General features: G+C 49.5%; 3 protein-coding genes across 11 annotated transcripts in view; 1 reads left to right on the top strand and 2 right to left on the bottom strand.

Moving 5' to 3' along the window:
* kiaa0586 (KIAA0586 ortholog) overlaps positions 1–14,418 on the bottom strand; it is a 29,564-nt gene extending 15,146 nt beyond the window's left edge. For all 9 annotated transcript variants that reach the window (XR_015716954.1, XR_015716955.1, XM_035911965.2 and 6 more), the window contains exons 1-7: positions 13,959–14,418; positions 13,006–13,075; positions 12,507–12,738; positions 12,282–12,352; positions 12,106–12,190; positions 11,842–11,932; positions 10,861–10,972 (exon numbers count right to left, since the gene is read on the bottom strand). Coding sequence is in view for 7 of the 9 variants with exons in the window: in XM_035911965.2 (XP_035767858.2) it covers positions 10,861–10,972; positions 11,842–11,932; positions 12,106–12,190; positions 12,282–12,352; positions 12,507–12,738; positions 13,006–13,075; positions 13,959–14,283 (986 nt within the window). In the remaining 2 variants the exon portion in view is untranslated. The remainder of the gene's footprint in view (positions 1–10,860; positions 10,973–11,841; positions 11,933–12,105; positions 12,191–12,281; positions 12,353–12,506; positions 12,739–13,005; positions 13,076–13,958) is intronic.
* irf2bpl (interferon regulatory factor 2 binding protein-like) lies at positions 3,277–8,106 on the bottom strand. Its single transcript, XM_006800594.3, has one exon. The coding sequence runs from the start codon at positions 8,100–8,102 to the stop codon at positions 6,210–6,212; it is 1,893 nt and encodes a 630-aa protein (XP_006800657.3). The 5' UTR covers positions 8,103–8,106; the 3' UTR covers positions 3,277–6,209.
* Positions 14,419–15,430: 1,012 nt separating the features above from the next.
* timm9 (translocase of inner mitochondrial membrane 9 homolog) lies at positions 15,431–18,471 on the top strand. The gene is made up of 4 exons (XM_006800597.3): positions 15,431–15,659; positions 16,295–16,343; positions 17,762–17,857; positions 17,939–18,471. Exons 2-4 carry the CDS (start codon positions 16,305–16,307, stop codon positions 18,071–18,073), a joined length of 270 nt encoding a protein of 89 aa, XP_006800660.1. The 5' UTR covers positions 15,431–15,659; positions 16,295–16,304; the 3' UTR covers positions 18,074–18,471.
* Positions 18,472–18,744: the final 273 nt, after the last annotated feature.

An 18,744-nucleotide genomic window follows, 5' to 3' on the forward strand; every position in this document is an offset into this window, starting at 1 on the left:
GAAGACAACAGACGATGAGGGCAGAGAGGAACAGGTTTAAATGCACCAAGGAGACAGTCAGAGAGAACTCGGGACAACTGGAGACATTTACGGATGCAGGACTGACAGAGACGGGGAAGACGTCTCATCGTGACGAGTAAAGTTGCCTGGCTGGGCAGCTCTCTGGGTGCTCAGCACCCCCAAAGCTCTGATCCTAGAGTCGCCCCTGGTCTGACCTTCATCTCAGACGGTCCAAACGCCCTCAGCTAAAGTCGTGACGCTCGCTGAAGCTGGAAATGTGGCGGTGGGTGGGGATAAAATGGGCGCCGCTGTCAACTCGCCCTCTGTCATTTAATCGCTCAGAAACTATCACAAACAGCTGCTGCGGGCTGTCTGCTGCTGCTGTTGCTAGGCAACACCCCAGTGGTTTCTCATGGTGACAGCGAGCAGAGATGCTGATGGAGGAAACGGGCGGGGGAGGGGGCGCGGGCCTCCCCTTCCTCTCTGTAGACCTTTACATGCCAGCAATAATTCATGAGCGCCGTAGTAACGGCTGCGGGTGAATATTAATGCTGCGTCTTTGTGCTTCACCCTTTCTTTGTCCTTGTGCTTCCCTTCAGCGCTGCGAGCGCGCCGCGTGTTCGACACACGAGCTAAACCGACCCTGCAGGCCCTCGTGGACCGCATTCATTCGATGATTAATGCTGAGCACAGGTGGACTGCTGTGCTGCCTGAATGTGGACCCGAACGGGCAAACCAGGACAGATGTGGAGCCACATGTGTGGAGGGGTCTGGGTACAACACTTAACCATGTTACCCCGTGTGTGGGTGAGTCTCAGCAGGCAGACCTTAACTGCTGAACTACCTGAGACAAAATCCATCATGGCTAAATGTGGACCAACGTGGGACAAAAAGGGACACTTGTGAACGTAGACCCCCCCCCTTTGCTGCCGTACAGGCTAAGTGTGGACCTGCCACACACAGCTGGCTGAATGCTGACTGAACCTAAGTGGGGTACATGAAGTGGACACACAGCGGGTGGGAAATGTCAGGTGGGCCAGATGTGGTTCAGATATCATGACATACCTGACATCTGGCCCACATCAAGCGTTTTAGCCTCCGGACCCCTAACACGGATCCAGATGGAGCCGCTGTAGGTGTGGAGCTGAATCAGGTTTGCATGAAATCTGCAGCACGAGCTGAAGTGGACCAATCAGGCGACATAAAAACACAACGAGACGGAGGCTTCTGAGCGGGCCAGTGGGGGAGGGTCACCGCCACAAACAGTCATAGGTGTGTGTGTGTGGTTGGGGGGGCCGGCGGGGAGTGCTGATGGACGAAAAAAAGAGTGCTGACATCATCGTCTTAAATGGAGTCAACGCCGTGACACGCGGGGGAGGGGGGGGGGGGGGGGGCTTGTTTATCGGCACAAATGTGAAGTTATTGACGGCTGCGATCACGATTCTGTCGGTGTTTAAAGAGCGGCCGATCACTGCAGCACATCTCTGCACATTCCTGAATAAATTATGTCTTTAAACGTGAAGCTGGTAACCATGGCAACAGCAGCATCCTCCACGGCTACAGCGAACGAAGAGGAGGGGGAGAGAGCCGACTGTGCAGACAGATGAATCAAACCTCGCTGCGACTCCGTGTCTTTATTTAGCTCTGCACGTTCAGCCCACGAGAGCGCCGACTCACTGACGGAGGCTCCGCCCACTCCGCCTAACTCAACTGTGTCTGAACATGGAGACTGATCCAAGCTGGCGTTCTTCACCGCACTGTGCCAGACTTCATTCAGACTTTTCAGTTTTCGAGCGGATGCTGTCATGTTTCTGTGGTTCAGGATGAACATGAGGCTTCTAACAAAGAGCTCAGGGATCCACAGACATCCATGAAACCACCACATTCACCTGTTAGTGCAATTTATGACCTTTCTCCAACTGCAAGTGAACTTTGTCAATAGGATAAGAATAAAACGTTACTTATGGCTGCAAACACAAAGGTTGAGTCAGACAGCTCGCAGAGAGGCTGCCTCCTCTGTGATCAGAACAGCGAGCGCGACACCCTCGAGATCTGGGCTACCGTGTCGTCCCCACACGCCGCGATCTGCCACACAATGTGAAAACATTCAGAGCAGCCGCTGATGTCGTGGATGTCCCGACTCGCCGTTAGGATCATGTAAGGCCGCTCTCAGAGCGCGAGAAACGAGCTGCAGGTTTGAGCTCGCGGTGAATCCACACCTGCAGCGTGGTGTCTTTGTCTGAGCCGCTGCTGCAGCTGCACAAAAACACTCTGTCAGACGCTGCGCGGCCAATCAGAGCGCAGCAGAGGTGAACTGAGCAGATGCAGTTTCTGGATCTTAATACGACGCCGTGTCTTTAATCAGAGTCTTTGCTGTCTCGTTAACTCCTGATGCAGTACCGGTACTACCATTACTGCAGTACCAACAGCAGTACTCGCTGTACTTGTAGTTTCTTGCTGCATTGCAGATTTTCTCTTTGAACAACAAAAACACCCCTGGTGTGTGTCTGTCTGTGTGTGTGTGTGTGTGTCTGTCTGTGTGTGTGTCTGTGTGTGTGTGGACAGTGATGGCTAAGGTGCCCTTGGCTCAGTGCAGCAGCTCGCTGTGTGAATGCTAACCACGCTGATGTGTGTGTCTGCTGGTTACACTCTGGTGCCGCTCGGCTCCTCACACGATCATTTCTAACATTGTGACTCCAACATGTGGCTCGGGGGCCACATCTGGCCCACCAAACAGTCCAATACGGCCCGAAAATGGACGAGTTCCTCGAGCTTTCATTAAAATGCTGATCATGTTTGGTGACGAAGGAAAGGTCACAGTTCAGGTGAATGTAAAGTCAACATTTCTTCATCAACCCAGAGGCAGCAGAGAAAGTTTCGCTCTCGGCTTCAAGTCGATCAAATCTGCATCTTTGTCAAATACAAATGTTGGAATTATAAGAACATAAAAGCGTCCGTGTGAAGACGCTGAGGGCAGGATTTCAGGAGCTGACAAATTCAGAAAATACCTGTGCTGCGTTTAAGCTCCACAGTGAACGGTGGAAATGTGGCTGTTTTCCCCGAGAGGCCCCGATTTGATCCGAACTTCCTGGAGACGTAAAGATCAATAAGTGAGACGCTCCAGTGTTCCTACTTTAGCTGGGCTTCTGGAAAACAGGTGAGCCGCTCCATCACAGCCTGACTCAGGTTCTACTGAAAGAAGCCTTTAGCCACAGGACGTGAGCGATTCCAGCACCAGAATTTCAAAATAAAGTCGAGTGTCGCATTAAAGAAACGTCACGTTTGACAGAAAAGGAATTTATTACAACCGACTCAGCTTCAAGGCACGTTACAAGATCAAATGTGTTAGTTTCATTTTTATCTGAACAGAAACACGAAACCAGCTGAACCTTAATGTGAGGCAGGAACAGAGAGGAGGGGCTTCTTATTGCAGTACAAAATATATCAGAAAGGAAACAAAACGTCCAATTCAAAATGAAAATATGAAGAAATTATTTCTATAAAAATAAGAAAAATTGCTTTTTTTGTTGTTTTCTTCACAGACACGACTCTCTAATGTAAGAATGGAGCATGTGTTAGTGACTACCGGCTGCCTCACACTGAACCTCCTAAACACCACGGCACTGACCACGCCTTCATCTCCACGACAACACAACACGCTCGTTTCTTTGTTAAACACGTTTTCTAAAACATCCACATGTAGAATATTTATAAGTTCAGCTGTCTGCTCCAAACTCGGCTGGAGCCTGGATGGAGGGAAGACGGCGTGTGCACGGCGACGGTTTCCTCTTTGATGTCCCGAAACATCTGACACAGTTTCAAGTACAAAAGGTTTTTTCTGTTTTACATTTAGATCATGACACACGGTAGAAACGAAACACAAGGGTCGTTTAAACATGACTCCACGTCCTGCTCGTCTGTTTTTATGCTGATTTATTTGTTTACATCTGCAGTGAAACGTCAGCATAATTATACTCCGTTGGCTTTCCGGGCAGAAGAAACTTCCTGTTTAGTCTCTCCGACAGCCGTCAGAGAGCTAGCGTGTTCACGGGTCTCACTTCCTGTCCAGTCCAAACAGAAGAAAACCAGCAAACGAGCAGCCGACGTGTTCCTCGAGGTGACTGTCGGGGCTACAGTCGAGGCCTTTTTGGTTGGTTCACTTCAAACCACTGGAACCAGTTTGTCCACAGCAGAAACACTCTGGATTAACTTGTTTTAACTTGACTGAAAATGAAGGATTCATCAGTCTGACCTCCATCTTTGCGTTTGCTTTGTGGATCCAGGTGCAACAGAAACATAACATTTATTCACTGGACGAATCCAACTATGAACTTTGTTTTTTAAAGCCCAGAAAGTTTCTATAAGCGAGTTGTGAGGAGCAGCGAACGCGCACAGCTGAGCGGTGACGGCTCACGGCTGCAGCGAGTTTGTACTCGTCTCAAAGCTGCTGCAGAGATCAGTCACGAGCGAACGCAGCCGCGCCTCCTCTCAGCCATGTTGGGTTAGAGGAGGTGAACTGATGCTGCAGCTGCATGACGCCCGTTTCATCTGCACAAGCCTGAGGTTAAAGTTCAAGTCTGTACACAGCCAGTTATTGTCCAATCATCTTCAGCTCATGAGCAAACAGCCCCGCTTGTGCTGACGTGCCACAGGAGTGACGGTCTACCGCCGAGAACGTTACCGAGCTGATCTTTGTGCGACGCCTCGTTAAAGGCACCAAAACCACGAGCCATAACTTAAAGGCTCCGTGAGCTCGAGTGTGTGTGCACGCTCACAGCGAGGACACCTGACACAGGTATGGACCTGCTGTGAGCGCGCTCCACAGCTTCAGCTGCATTTCTGGAATAACCCTTCATGAAGAGCCCCACAGAGTGGGAACGTGGAGCGACGGACTGAAAGCGAGCGCTCCTGAAACGGCGTCCTACCGGCCGCTTCCTGCAGTGGGAACGTGCACAAAGACGCCCTGAAACTCCCCGCCGGTCTCATCGCCCGAACCTTTGCTTCACAACAGTCACAGCCTGATGTCCTTCTGAGATCACGAGCTTGATGATGTCCACGACGTTAATAATAATAATAATAATGATGATGGATTTATACAGCGCTTACATAATTACAAAGAGTCAAAGGTAATAAACGCTGAACGTGAGCGCCGCCTACCCTCCACACGTTTCTCCACCCGGTCGTCAGCGGGTTTGTTTATCAAACAGGAAGAATTTACGACCGTTTAAAACAAACATAACTGATGTGAGCTTCACTGTGAGAAGTGTGACGGCGACTCGGACCGAGGACACAAACTGTGACTGTTAATCAAACTGCAGACGAACATGAGCGACGCCTGGATCCACACGGGCACAAACTAACGTCAGTAATGTTTCATGTTTCAGTCAAACTGCTTCAGTCTGTGAGCACATCGTCCTGAACAACAAAAACACAAACCACTCATTCACAAAGTAAACACAAGTTGAAACGCCAGACAAACCAAAGATCACTCTGATGTCACACATCGGAGTTTGTTGGATAATTTGGACGATTACATTTTTTCTTATAAATTTTAACATATTTCTTTGTTTCAAAATAAGAGCCTGCTGTTTATTAAACTGCATCACGATAATCTGTTTCAAGCCTTCAACGTGTTTTTATCAGGTTTTCTTTACAGATGCAGAAACGGGCTGACGGTCCGGCGCCGTGGTCACACATTTGGACTCAACGCTACAGGAGCCACCTGTAATAACATGAACTCCTTTTAACAGAATATTGAGGTTATTTTAAGCCTCACAGTAAAGAAGATTGTGAGTGTTGGACAGAAACTATAGCATGCATGATCTTACTGCGCACACACACACACACACACACACACACACACACACACAGAGCTGGAGGCAGCTCGACGTATAAACTGAGTGTCAGCGCTGCTTTGGATCAGTAACACTCGTTTATTTTACTGACGCCAGGTAGAAACTCAACCTTTGACCTCCGTCACATCAAAAACAGACACGATGACAGAGGAAGGTGGAAAGTGTTAAATCAGAAAAGCTTTCACATGATCACCAGTCCAGACTCTACACGACTGAAACAGTTTGCTGTTCTTCATGGTTTGAATATTTGAGTTTAGCTTAGAGCGAATCTCTGTGGGGGGCAGGCTGAAGAACCTCGACTGTGATCCAGGGAACATAAAAAACAAAGTCTGGGCTTGAGGCTCCAGCGCCTCCTCAGGGGTCCCTCTCCTTCTTTACCTTCACATCTCCAGCCAGGATGGTGGAAATCTCCCCCTGCATAAATGCCCAGGGCACGTTGGAGCCGACCAGCGGGCACTTGTCCCCACTGGGGCAGTACACCTCTCCGGAAGCCCCCTGGGCCTTGATGCTCTCCCGGGAGCAGGGGAAGCAGAACTTGTGTCCGGGGACGGAGGGACACTGCACGAAGTGGGTGTCCTCCAGGCGCTCGTGGCAGATGGTGCAACACAGCGGTCCGCTGTTGGCCACGGGGGAGTCGGGCACGCTCTGCGCGTGCACCTGGTCCTGCGCGGGCAGCCCGAGGTCCCCGTTGCGGGAGGAGAGGCGCCTTTGGCCGGAGGCTGAGGCCGGGGACGCCGGGCTGCCGGCCGCGTGCCTGGAGTCTCTGTCCTTGCCGGGCGAGTGCGCGTTACCGAGCGCGTCCGCCACTGACATGAGCGCGGCCATGGGGGACTGTCCGTTCTGCGGGGGGGCGGCGGCGGATTCCGGGGGGGTCTTGAGGGCCTCGCCCGGGCCCCCGAGCCACTGCTGCCGCTCGTCCGCAGAGTCCGGCTCCGGGGAGGCCTTCCTCTTCCTCAGCCCGGGCCGGGAGCCCCCCGCCCGTCCTGGCGGCAGCGGGAAGCCGCCGTCGGCGTGCGGCTGCGGTAGCAGCTCTACGGACAGCGGCTCCCGAAAGAAGCGCAGCGGCTCCGGCAGCAGGTCCCCGAGCAGCCGCCAGTCCCCGGAGCCCTGCTTCTTCTCGTACTCCAGGTACTTAAAGCCGGACGACAGCCCGCGCCCGAAGTCCTTCATGCAGTCCTGGTACATCTGCTTGGCCACCCCCGAGGCGCTGGAGAACACCGTCCCGGAGCCGCTCGGGTACTCGATGAACAGCTTCAGCTCATGCTCCGCGCCGGGCTTCGACGCGGCGTCGAAAGCGAACACGCGGCCCAACAGCGCGTGGTCCTTCTTGAAGCGGACGTCGAAGGGCGTGCTTCCGGTGAGCGCAAGCAGCGTGTCGCGCACGGCCTTCGGCCGGCCCGCCCACTCCTCCTGGCGGCTCCGCAGACTGTCGCTCAACTCTGCCAGCACCTCCGCGTTGCGCTGCTTCTCCTTCAGCTCCCGGTCCGGGTCGGCGGCGGAAACCGAGGCGGGCCGCTTCGCCCCGGGCTCGGCCCGGCCCGTCTGCGGCAGCAGGCTGGGTGGCACGGCGGCGGACGGCGGTCCGGCGGGGGTCCTGCCGCGGGAGTTCGGGCTCTGGCGGTTCAGCTCCGGCGGGCCGTCGTCCTTGAAGCCGTTCGGTCCTCCGAGCCCGGTGGGCGGCCTGCCGCCGTAGTCGAAGCGTCCCAGCGAGTAGCGGTCCGTCCCGGGATGCTGGGGCTTGGCTGCACCATCCGCCGGGTGGTGGTGGTGGCTCGGCGGCTCTTTGCCGCTTAGTATGGCCGCCTGGCTCTTCGTCGCCCCGGGCTGCTGCTGCGGGGGCGCTCCCGCGGCGCCGCGGGCCTCCTGGAAGCCGTGAGCGCGCTTCAGGTGGCGGGCAGTCTCGATGACGAACTCGATCCGGTCCGCGCCCTCATAGTTGACGCATCCGCGGCACACGGGCTCCGTGAAGTCCCAGATCATGGCCCAAGGCATGCGCGGCAGGTCGCACAGGTAGCACGACTGCCGACGGGACACCTGCGGGGAGGACATGTTCCCTCTGCCGGCCCCCTGCCTCCTCTTCCGGGCAGCCGCTTCACCAGCTCCCGCTAAAACTGCGACACGCCGCCGGACAGCGGAGCCTCCTCTGAGCTTATTGTTCCTCCTCCTCTTCCTCCTGCTGCTGTAGCTCCGTGTGCTGCTGCAGAGATGGAGGAGGAGGAGGGAGCTCTGCCTTTTTTTTCCCTGCATGCATCACTCCCGGGGAAGCGGAGGAATTTGGATTGTTACCCCCTCTCACACAATGCCACCTGGTGGAGTAGCTGACGTCACCGTCCCTCCCCCTCCATGATCCCACTTGTTGCCCTCGTTCTTCCCTCATCGGTGTCACCCCCACCTCCTCCTCTTCATCCTGTATTTGTCACATCCAGGTGAAGAAGAAGACCCGCTCCACCAGCAGCTGGAGTGCTGCAGGTGGAGCGGGTCTGGCCCCAGCACACACGGGTCCGGAGGGGGCACACAGCGGGAGGGCCCCCCCCCCTCATATTTTTGTCTGTAGTTTGTGGGGCTGTTCACGAGTCATCATAAAAGTATCACGGCTCGTTTCTTTAAATAACTGCTGCTCCTTTTACCAGTCTATGGCTTTTTTAGGGTGGGGGTCTGCTGTGCCCCCCCCATGAGAAGAAACTCGGAGATCAACCCCCCCCTCAGAGGAAACAACAGCATAGGTGTTTCATCACCTGACAGCAGTTTAAGGTGGAATATTAAAGGTGGACCCTGGGGGTTTGGGCTGCAGAGGCATCCGTGTTGCTAGGCAGGTTTTACCTCTCTGCTCCAACCCACCCCTCCTCTCTCTCTCAGTATGCACTGAGCCTCGATCGCCCTCGCTGCTCTGATGTTTCTTTGGTTTCTGTCTTCAGAGCTCAGCAAAGTTAATTTATGCTCTTGTTTGAACCCTCGGTGCAGCTGTGCAGCAGTTAAATAAAGAAACGATAAGTAAAACTGAGTCTTGTGATGTGTAACACATGCAGTATACTACGGTAATCAGCAAAGGATTACTGTGGTATACTGGAAATCTCTTTAGATTAAAACAAAGAACTGACCAATAGGAGAGGTTTGTTTGCCTCTTTCCTTCCCCTCGTGTCTCCTGATCGAGGCGCCGTGCAGTCAGACATGATATTAGCCGGTCTGTGTGACGTGACGGGCAGCTCTCTGACCCGAGCCTCTCGGGGCTCAGAGTCTGCCTGACTGTGGAAAATATCCCGATTCTCCACACAGCAGCTTCAGCTCTGCTGCAGACAGCAATCACATCACTGAGTAATGAGTCTCTGTGCAGCTGTCCGCACGCAGTTCATCAAACAGGCGGAAAAATAAAAACGACACTAGTTTCAAGCAGAGTGTGCACAAACAGGATGGGGTTCCCTCACAGAGGGACTGTCACAGTCACAGGTAGCTGCTCATTCATAACAATAAAAGACGTCTGTTCGTACAGAAACCTCACAGCAACACAAACACGTCCACAGTCCAGTTAGCACAAGCTAGCAGCTACACCCACCATCCACCTGTCAGTCAAAGAGGCCACACCCCTGATATGCAACCTTGCCTTGACAGAGTTTACACAGGTGAGTTATGAAAATATGCACCACACTGGTGCATTCTGGGAATCTTGCGGTTTCTCAGTTATCAGCAGTGGGTGGCGGCTTTGGCTTAGTGCCATCTCCATAAACACACAAAAGCATCTGCGTGCCTCTCATGGATACTGCTGGCGTTGCCATGGAAACGTGCGAGGAGAAGCTGCAGGATACAGGATCAACTGTAGCGCCCCCCCCCCCCCCCACACACACACACACACTATGAATGATTATGCAAATGGAGCGACGGAGACCTGCTGCAGCGTTCAGACGCTCCCGGGCTCCTTTATGTCTCCACCTGCTCCAGTCTTCACACAGCACTCCGACTGACCGAGCAGACCAATCAGCACCTCCACATGCTCTCACATGACCTTTCATCGCTTTAGCTGAAGCATCGCTGCACAGGAACTAATCTAACCTTTGTCTCTAAAACACACGAGGGCTTCACTCTGCTCTTCCACCGCAGGAAAATCACTGGCTTGTTTTTTCATCGGTGGGTTTAATTGACTCAGACCAAACAGTGACCACATGCAGATCACTGATGGTCATGTGTGGCGACACCTCTGAAAGCCCGTGTAGAGCCCGGCAGTCAAACCAGTTCTGTGCACATTTGAATCGAGCCTGGAGTCAGTTTGTGACTTACAGGATTTGATTTGCCTCCATTTTCAGCTTCAGCTGATTATTCGGTTCACGTGGATCTGTGCAGATAATCAAACACCTTTATCTTTCTTTCTTAAATAAACACACGAAAAACGTAATAAAGATTTGTTTTAGTGCTGGCCCTGCTGCTGAGGCATTTTCAGTGTTTGTTGAGGTCTGTGAGAACATTTGTGCAGCAAAGTAATCGTGGGAAACTTGGTCTGAAGCTTCCTGAAGTAAGAATTAAAATTCCTGAAAAGTCTGCATGAAGGAAACGATAAACGGATGCTTTCACGGGTCCTGCGTGAAGATCTGAAGCTGGCTGTGAGACGAGAGCCACGTGATGTCTCGGTTTCAGGCCTGAACCCAGAGAACCCAGGGGTTAACGGCGTTACCGCTGGGAATTCTCACCACGGAGTGACCAAAACAGACCCATCCAAACTACTTTAGGATCATTCAGGACACTCTGAGGAGCTTTCTCAGCCTAAAGACATTTTTATGACGACATCCCTTCAGATCTCCATGTGTGCTCACTGAACGCGTCACATAAATGAGAACAACCAAAAACCAAGAGTCTTCTGAGCGTGTTGATTGGTGGCTGTTTAATAAGCAGGTTCGAGCTTTTCCAGGTGTGTCAGGAGTGCACCTGAACCCTGAGCCTGTCTGTGTCTCTCAGTCTCTGTTTAACAAAACCGCCTCCGTCAAACCCACAGAAACATCCTCCCCCCTCCCCCCTTCACCTGGTTTGATCTGCCCATTGGTCAAGGCGATGCGTTTCCATGGTAACTGGGGCAGGAGGGACAGCTACGTTTGGCAAGGAGCTCGGTGGCCGGGCGCCGAGGCTGTTTGGTGCTGCAGTGAAGAAGAAGACAAAGCAGAGACGGAGGTTAATCATCCACGAAGCTTCAATGTTTTCCAGGCCTGGAAAGCCTGGAAAGGTGTACAAGGATTTTCCAGGTGGATCTCATGAAGATGTTGAAAACATATTTCAGAATTTCAGACATGAATTCTGCGATATTTGCCTCGACAGATGTGCACACACACACACACACACACACACACACACGCACACACACGATCTGAATTCAGCATTGAAGCTAAAAATAGTCATGCTGCTACAAACACTCTGGTTACCATGACAACTGTCTCCATTGCCTGCAGTAGTGACACACACACACACACACACACACACACACACTGCTGCCACCTGCTGGTTCACCTTCCTCATAACACCTCAGGGCTGACAGTCCAAAACTTAGTTATTTTTTTATAATAAATAACATTTTTATCATTTTAAGAGCTCAAAAAAATTCTCTGTATTTCTGCACTTTAAGTCCAAACAATGTATTTTTAATCAGCCATAAAATAAAAAAAATATTGGAAGATTTTTCAGTTACTGGATGAAAAAAGAAAATTATTTTATTTTTTTCAGCGTTTTTGAAATAATTATGTTTCAGGTGTTTATCAGGCAGACAAACAGGTTGATATTTATAATCTATTGTTTGCTAAATAATTCAAAATGTCATGTGTGGCACAAACATGCACCTGCTCTGCTGTTGGTACACCTGTCCATGTTTCTGATTGGTCGCACACTGCAAACTCCACCTTCCTGTGACCTCCCCTGTACCGATGTGTGTAAGCTCCAGGCTGACCCACTGAGCTGATGTCAGGACTCACAGGACGCACCTCATGCTGACCAACACAAACTGCTGTGTGCTTACCTGCAGCATCCAGGTGTGTGACCTGCAGGTGCGTCGGCGGGTCTGAAGCATGGCCGCTCGCTATCCTGAGGGCTGATTCCAGCAGCTGGCTCTGATTGGAGGAGAGAAGTGCCAATGAAAGTTTAGAAAGAGACGCAGGAGGCGTCGCATCTTTATTCCTACAATTCCCAGGTTTTACATTTTCTTTGATTGGATAACACGTCTGACACGCCCTGCTGCTATTGTTCAGCACGGTGACATCATTAAAGGTGTTCCTGTACTCACCTGCAGCTGCACCTGCTGGCACTGCAGCATCTCCAGGTGCTGCAGTGTCTGCTGGCTCATGCTCCGCCCTCTGTCCCCACCCTCCCTGATGACACGGTGATGTCACAGTGATGTCACAGAATTATTTTTCTCTTATTGTTTTCAGCATAACGAGACGACAGGTGCACACGGTTTACCTGTCAGCTTCCAGCAGCTTCTGGATGCCGTCAGCCAGCTGAGCCACTCGAGCCTCCATATCAGACTGAGCCTGTAAACAAACAAACAGAGGTGCTAAACATTAGCTGCAGTTCCTCTGATGTCCAGCAGAGGCAGCAGTGAGTCAGTCCCAGAGACTCACATGTGGAAAAAGCAGAAATAAACATGTGTATCAGATTATTGATCGATCTATCAGCTGTACTCACCTTGAAGAGAGGAGCAGCAGCTGCCAAAGCTGCAGTGGCAGCGGCGGCGGCTGTGCTACTGGCATCTCCCAGGTCACCAGAGGACAGCGGCGTCTCCATCTGGACCCCAGCATCCTTCGCTGCATCCTGGGAGCTCAGAGCAGGGGCGTCCGGGAGGTTTCCCACAGAGTGGAGCGGCATCGGGTCCAAGAAGTGAACTCTGACCTCCCTCCTGCGGGGGGCGCTGTGAGAGCTGAGCATCACAGATAAGATGAGACGTGTTTTTACAGCAACCAGTAGCAAGTCTGAGGAAACACGTTTCACTCACAGCATCAAAACCATAAACTTATGTTCCCTATTCAATATCATGTGATTCTTTAATAGACTGTCTATTTTGTTTTTTTTATACGAACCCCCTGACATTGTGTTTGCTATTATGTATTTGTATATTTGTATTTTGTGCTTTGTCAATAAAGCGTATTCAAAAAAACAAAAAAAAAACAAAAAACGTTTCACTCACCGCTGCTTCAAAGCCGCCAGCACGACTCCTCGACCCCCAGACGCAAACCGTGACGTCAGGACGTCGTCACCTGATGATGCAAGCAGAGGTGGAGTCAGTATTGTGATGATTAAAGATAAACACAGAAACTTTTACGACTCAGATTGAATTGAATGATTATGGTGAGAGGTGAGTCTCGGAGGCTCACACCGAGTCAAACTAAAATACAAAAAATATGAATTTTGATCTTTTTACGATCGTGTGTGAAGAAATTCTGTCTAACCGGTAGACTCTAACGTCTAGAGACGTATCTGTGAGAGCTCAGGAGGATCTGTAACGCGAGGCTGCTGATTGTTGGCTGAAATGCGATCTTCACTGCTTTTAAAGGACCGTCTGGTTTAATGGCTTTAGGTGTCGCAGAGTTATTAGAGTTTTGTTTTTGAACGTTATTGTGACCTTTACTCTGTATTGCTGTATAGAGGGTGTGTGTCACAGGCACGATCTATGACACTGAACAGCGACCCTCAGCCTCAAATATGTCCATTAAAACCTCGTCAGTCACGATGTCACAGATTTATTCCAAACCAACAAATATTTACACTATATTTTTATCCTATTTTATTTTCCACGTTCATTTCAGTTTATTTGAGTTTTTATTGTTATTTAAAAGACTACGACTAATAATTTTTACTTTAGTGAACTGAAATGTGCCGACACAGCTAGTTTTAGTGAACTAACCCTACTCCTACCTCCGTGTTTCTCTGTGCTGCTGGCTTTTAAACCTCAGCCTGAACTAAACGTCACAGCTCCACGCAGCTGTGAGTCACGTGAGCAGCTGTGACTTTATCCAAAGTTTCTGGATTTCTTCCATGACCCTCACAAACTCCCCCACACCCTGATGCACGGACACACCTGCAGTCTGGGCACGTTTTAAAACAATGAACACACCTGCCAGGTATTATATTACCCCCCACCTGTGTCCATCGCCTCAGCGAGTTTTCCGTCTCCTCCTCCGGAGATCTTACGGGGCTTTAAGTACGCTGCTGACCGATGTGGAGCAGCGATATCCGGGTTCTGTCTGGGACTCCGCCGCCGCTGCTTATTCTGTCTCAGTTCGGTCAGAGGAGGAGGACGAAAGTCCCGCAGTTTTCGGACGGTTATCTGGACGGATCCGGGTCCCGGTCTGCCTCCGGGACCGGTCCGGTCCGGGTGGAGGACTCGTGTGGAGCGGATTAAAACGTCCCCGGTGTCCGAGCTGCAGGAGGACTGATCCGGACTGAGTGCAGCCGGAGCAGACATGACGCTGTTTACCTACAGTGTTAATAAAGCTGATTTAAAGCTGCACTGTTAGCATGGAAGCTAACTCCGTCGAGACTTCCCGCTCCGGCTCTAAAACCCGCCGCTGGCCGGGTAAAGGTCGAAGGAAGGCGGCGGTCAGCGTCGCGGGGGTGAGGGGGGGGGGGGGGGGGGGTGAGGAGAGAGTTAAAATAATTTACACCCCAACGAGACGCCAGGAAAAACCCCCACAGAAAGTACGACAGAAAAAAGAAATTGTTCAAACACAGCAACTGTTGCTGACAACAAACAACCGAACTTCCGGCTTCCGCTCCAGATAGGATGCTGAAAAAAACTCCGCTTCAAAATCAAAACACGAAGAAGAACAAACGGCATTAAGAAACAAAGTAAACACAGCAAATTAAAACTTTATTTATTAGCCGAAAACTGGACAGTACACCTCTATCATAGAAAAATCAATGAGTGCGAAAATGACAGAAAAAATGTATTCAAACGAATATTAACTCAATTAAATAACAAATACAAACATAATGAATGAACTTAAATAAAATCAAATAATAAAGTAACAATATAAATAAACCAAAAGAAACAGAGGTCTCTTCACATAACAATGGATTCTTGATCTTTGGTTTTTACGTATTTGAATGACTTTTGAATGTGCCATGAGTTTGAGACATCATTCATAAATACTTGAAACACTTGTCTCACTCGTTCTAGAAGCTGCAGTTGTGAAAACAGCTTCTTTGTCAGAGTGCATTTTACTGCTCGCGAGAATTCTGTGTTTTTCTGAAATGTGTTTGAAACGACCCTGTAAAGTTGGACTGGTTCAGGAGAAATTATGATTGAAGATGGTTTGCCTTTATAGAAGGACTTACTGATGAAGTTTAGATTTAGTTTAATGCGATTATATTTGGAGGTCGGAACACCAGTTGCAGAACGTTTGTTGCTCTCCGGTAAGTTTCGGTTTCTGACCTGAACATTCGTGACATTTTTCTCTCAAATGTACATTTTTATTCGTGCTTTGAGTTTAATAAAATTATTAATTAATAGCTGAATATTAAGCTTAATGTAAGCCTCATGTGTTTTTTTTCTTTTTAATTTACATAAAAAGTCGCAAAAATATCGGAGAGAATCTGCTGCTCTGTGCGCATGCGTCCTTCAGTCCGTCACTCGGAGGTTCCCCTCAGGCAGCTCGGAGCTCAGGTGGAATAAAAACTGTCCTCCTGCTGTTGTAAAGAGAAACTGAGCGCTGCTGCTCGGGAGGCAGAAGAAGAACATCTCCAGGAGAACAGAGGGATCCTCATCAGAGGGCGGGAACACGGCGCTAACCGGGCTAGCCGTTAGCAGCAGCAGTCCGTTTAAACGTGCTGTTTTATCAGGTAGGTTTGTTCATCATGTCACTAAGTCCCGGGTAACCTCTGCTATCTGAAGCGTTACTAAACCAGCCAACCTAAGCTGAACGGTACACCTGTAAGGTCACATTGAAAGAATAACACGTGAGCGCCGGAGGAGGTTTAAAAGAGGCGGACCGCGAAGAGAGGGGCAGCACGGTGGTTAGCACTGTTGCCGCACAGCAAGAAGGTCCTGAGTTCAATTCCAACATCAGGCCCGGGTCTTTCTGTGTGGAGTTTGCATGTTCTCCCCGTGTTTGTGTGGGTTCCCTCCGGGTACTCCGGCTTCCTCCCACCGTCCAAAGACATGCAGCTTGTGGGGATAGGTTAATTGGAAAATCCAAATTGCCATTAGGTGTGAATGTGCGAGTGAATGTGAGTGCGAATGGTTGTCTGTTCCTGTGTGTTGGCCCTGCGACAGACTGGCGACCTGTCCAGGGTGTACCCCGCCTCTCGCCCTATGACAGCTGGGATAGGCTCCAGCGCCCCCCGCGACCCTGAAAAGGAGAAGCGGAAGCGAATGGATGGATGGACCGCGAAGAGAGTTAAAAATGGAGGATTTATGAATGGAGTCTGGTGTGTTAGCATTACTGCTAATTGTCGCCCTGTTTCCCCTCCCACAGAGTCCGAATCATGGCGGTCCAGGTGTCCGAGTCCGACCAGATCAAACAGGTAAGTGACCCCAAGAGTTTTCATGTCGACTCTGAGAAAAGAGGCTCAGAATTCAGAGGCACAAAGTCCGGTTACTGTGGCCTCCAGGGTCCATAGAAAGCCCGCACTGAACTATACACAAGGAGTCTAAGGAGCTTGGAAAGAAAAGCGTCTGGACTTCTTTAGGTTGCTTGAAGACATTTCACCTCTCGTCCGAGAAGCTTCTTCAGTTCTGGGTTAGCTTCTCGAATGAGCGGTGAAATGTCTTCAAGCAACTTAAAGAAGTCCAGACGCTTTTCTTTCCAAGCTCCTTAGCCTACGATGACCTGGATGACTGAGAACCTTCACAGATATACAGCAAGGAGGCCTGTGAGGGACAAAAAAGGAGAGAGCGACAGACCCGTAGGTAAAAATAAATAGATAAAAACAGAATCAATCAAAACAAACTCAAATACTGTTAATGCCAGAAAACTGTGCCAGCTTATTGGGACAAATAATTATAGAAATGAAAAATCATAATTTAGAAATGAAAAATTCCTTTAAAGAGTAGCTAAAAGCAATGCACATAAATAATAAATAAATGAAACCGTATAATTGAGAGATAGGATCATGAAATGTTTTCAAAGTAAAAAATTAAGCACGTAAATTAGAAAGTATGATAAAAGTAACTTCAAAGATCATAAAGTATTTGTTCATTTCACCTCTGTCAGTGCGCCCCAGTGCAGCTGTGGCTACAATGTAGCTTGCTATCACCAGTGTGTGAATGGATGGATGGCTGAATGTAGTGTAAAGCGCTATATAAATACAGGCCATTTACCATTTATAAATGAAAATAAATTAAATAAAAATAAATAAAGTAAGACAAGAAAATATTATATGGCATTGTGAAAAATTATAGTTAAGAAATGAATATCTGAAATGAAAAGCAAGTTGGTAAAAAAGGAGGTAAATGAATGGAAAAAGGTGAAACTTCAGGAAATGAAAAAAGAAGAAAATAAAAAAAACAAAATGGTTAAAAGTTTTTGAAAAAGAATATTGAAGGGCTTATTTATGACAAATACACTATTCTTTGTAATATTGTTTTATGAACGGGAGCCTCTGTGCTGCACTTCGCTGAACATTTAGTTTTTCAGAGCAGTAGACTTTTTTTTTATTCCTTCACAAATGTGCTTTAGTGAACAAAAGGAGCAGCTCTCCAGCACACACAAGTCTAATACCAGAACGGTTCTACTTATGAGCTCCACCTGTAGTTGAATCATATATTTTTATTTCTAAAACTGAGCGTGCCTGAAGCAGCGAGAGGACGGAGGTTAAAACCTGTTTGAGGAAATTTCTTCCCAGACCTGAACCTCGGATCCTTCTCGGTCGTCTCTCAGATTTTTTTGCTGGATTGCTGCTCTGCAGCCGTTTTCTGAGCCGTGTCTGTTTCCTGTGTCCAGTTTAAGGAGTTTCTGGGGACGTACAACAAGGTGACGGAGAACTGCTTCATGGACTGCGTCCGAGACTTCACCACGAGAGACGTGAAGCCCGAGGAGGTAAAAAAACACGATTGGGTGACGGAAACATGTGAGTGAAGGAACATCTGGATAAAATCCTCACAGCTGTTTGTGTTTCAGTCGAGCTGCTCCGAGTCGTGCCTGCAGAAGTATCTGAAGATGACTCAGAGGATCTCCATGCGTTTCCAGGAGTATCACATCCAGCAGAACGAGGCTCTGGCGGCTAAAGCTGGCCTGCTGGGACAGCCGCGCTGACCCTGAACCTGGGCCGGGCCGTGCCGGTCCAGCAGATCATCCGGCGCTGTAAAAACAGACTCTGAAGCTGCGCGTGAGGACGTTTTGTTGTCGTTTCTGACCTGAAGCTCCGCCCCCCCCCAGATTCTATCTGCAGGGTTAGTCGGCTGTTCTGTGCATCATGGGAAATGTAGTTTCAGATTCTTTATTAACATGCAGAATATTCCTTTAATGTGCACATTTGTCGTTTTATTGAACACAACGACCGACCGATGTGGTGATGATGATGATGACCTCATTTTTCATGTGTGGAAATAAAAATAATCCGACATCAGGAATGTGTGGATGTTTTCATCCCTGTTAGGAAGTGCTTTACTGCATCCGGCCTCACTCTGGCTCTGCTGCAGATCAGAGTCCTGAGAAATGTTCAGACCAGCTGCAGCGTTTCACATGATTCACCTGCTCCGGCTGGAGAGCTCGTTATGTCCCGAAAGTTACTGATTAACCTGCTTTTAGTACTGAAGTGTTTCTGCAGCAGACCCTCGCTGACAGCCTTACTCTAAAGTCAAAGGTTAGTTTTATTGCATGTTGCATTGCAACTTATACCAAATGTACACTGTATAAAACAATCACTAAATCAACAGTGAATACAGACAAATTACAACGATTAAAGACTGTGGCTGCATAATAAA

Source organism: Neolamprologus brichardi, chromosome 19 (assembly GCF_056152115.1).
Source record: "Neolamprologus brichardi isolate AB-2024 chromosome 19, ASM5615211v1, whole genome shotgun sequence".
Taxonomy (NCBI): domain Eukaryota; kingdom Metazoa; phylum Chordata; class Actinopteri; order Cichliformes; family Cichlidae; genus Neolamprologus; species Neolamprologus brichardi.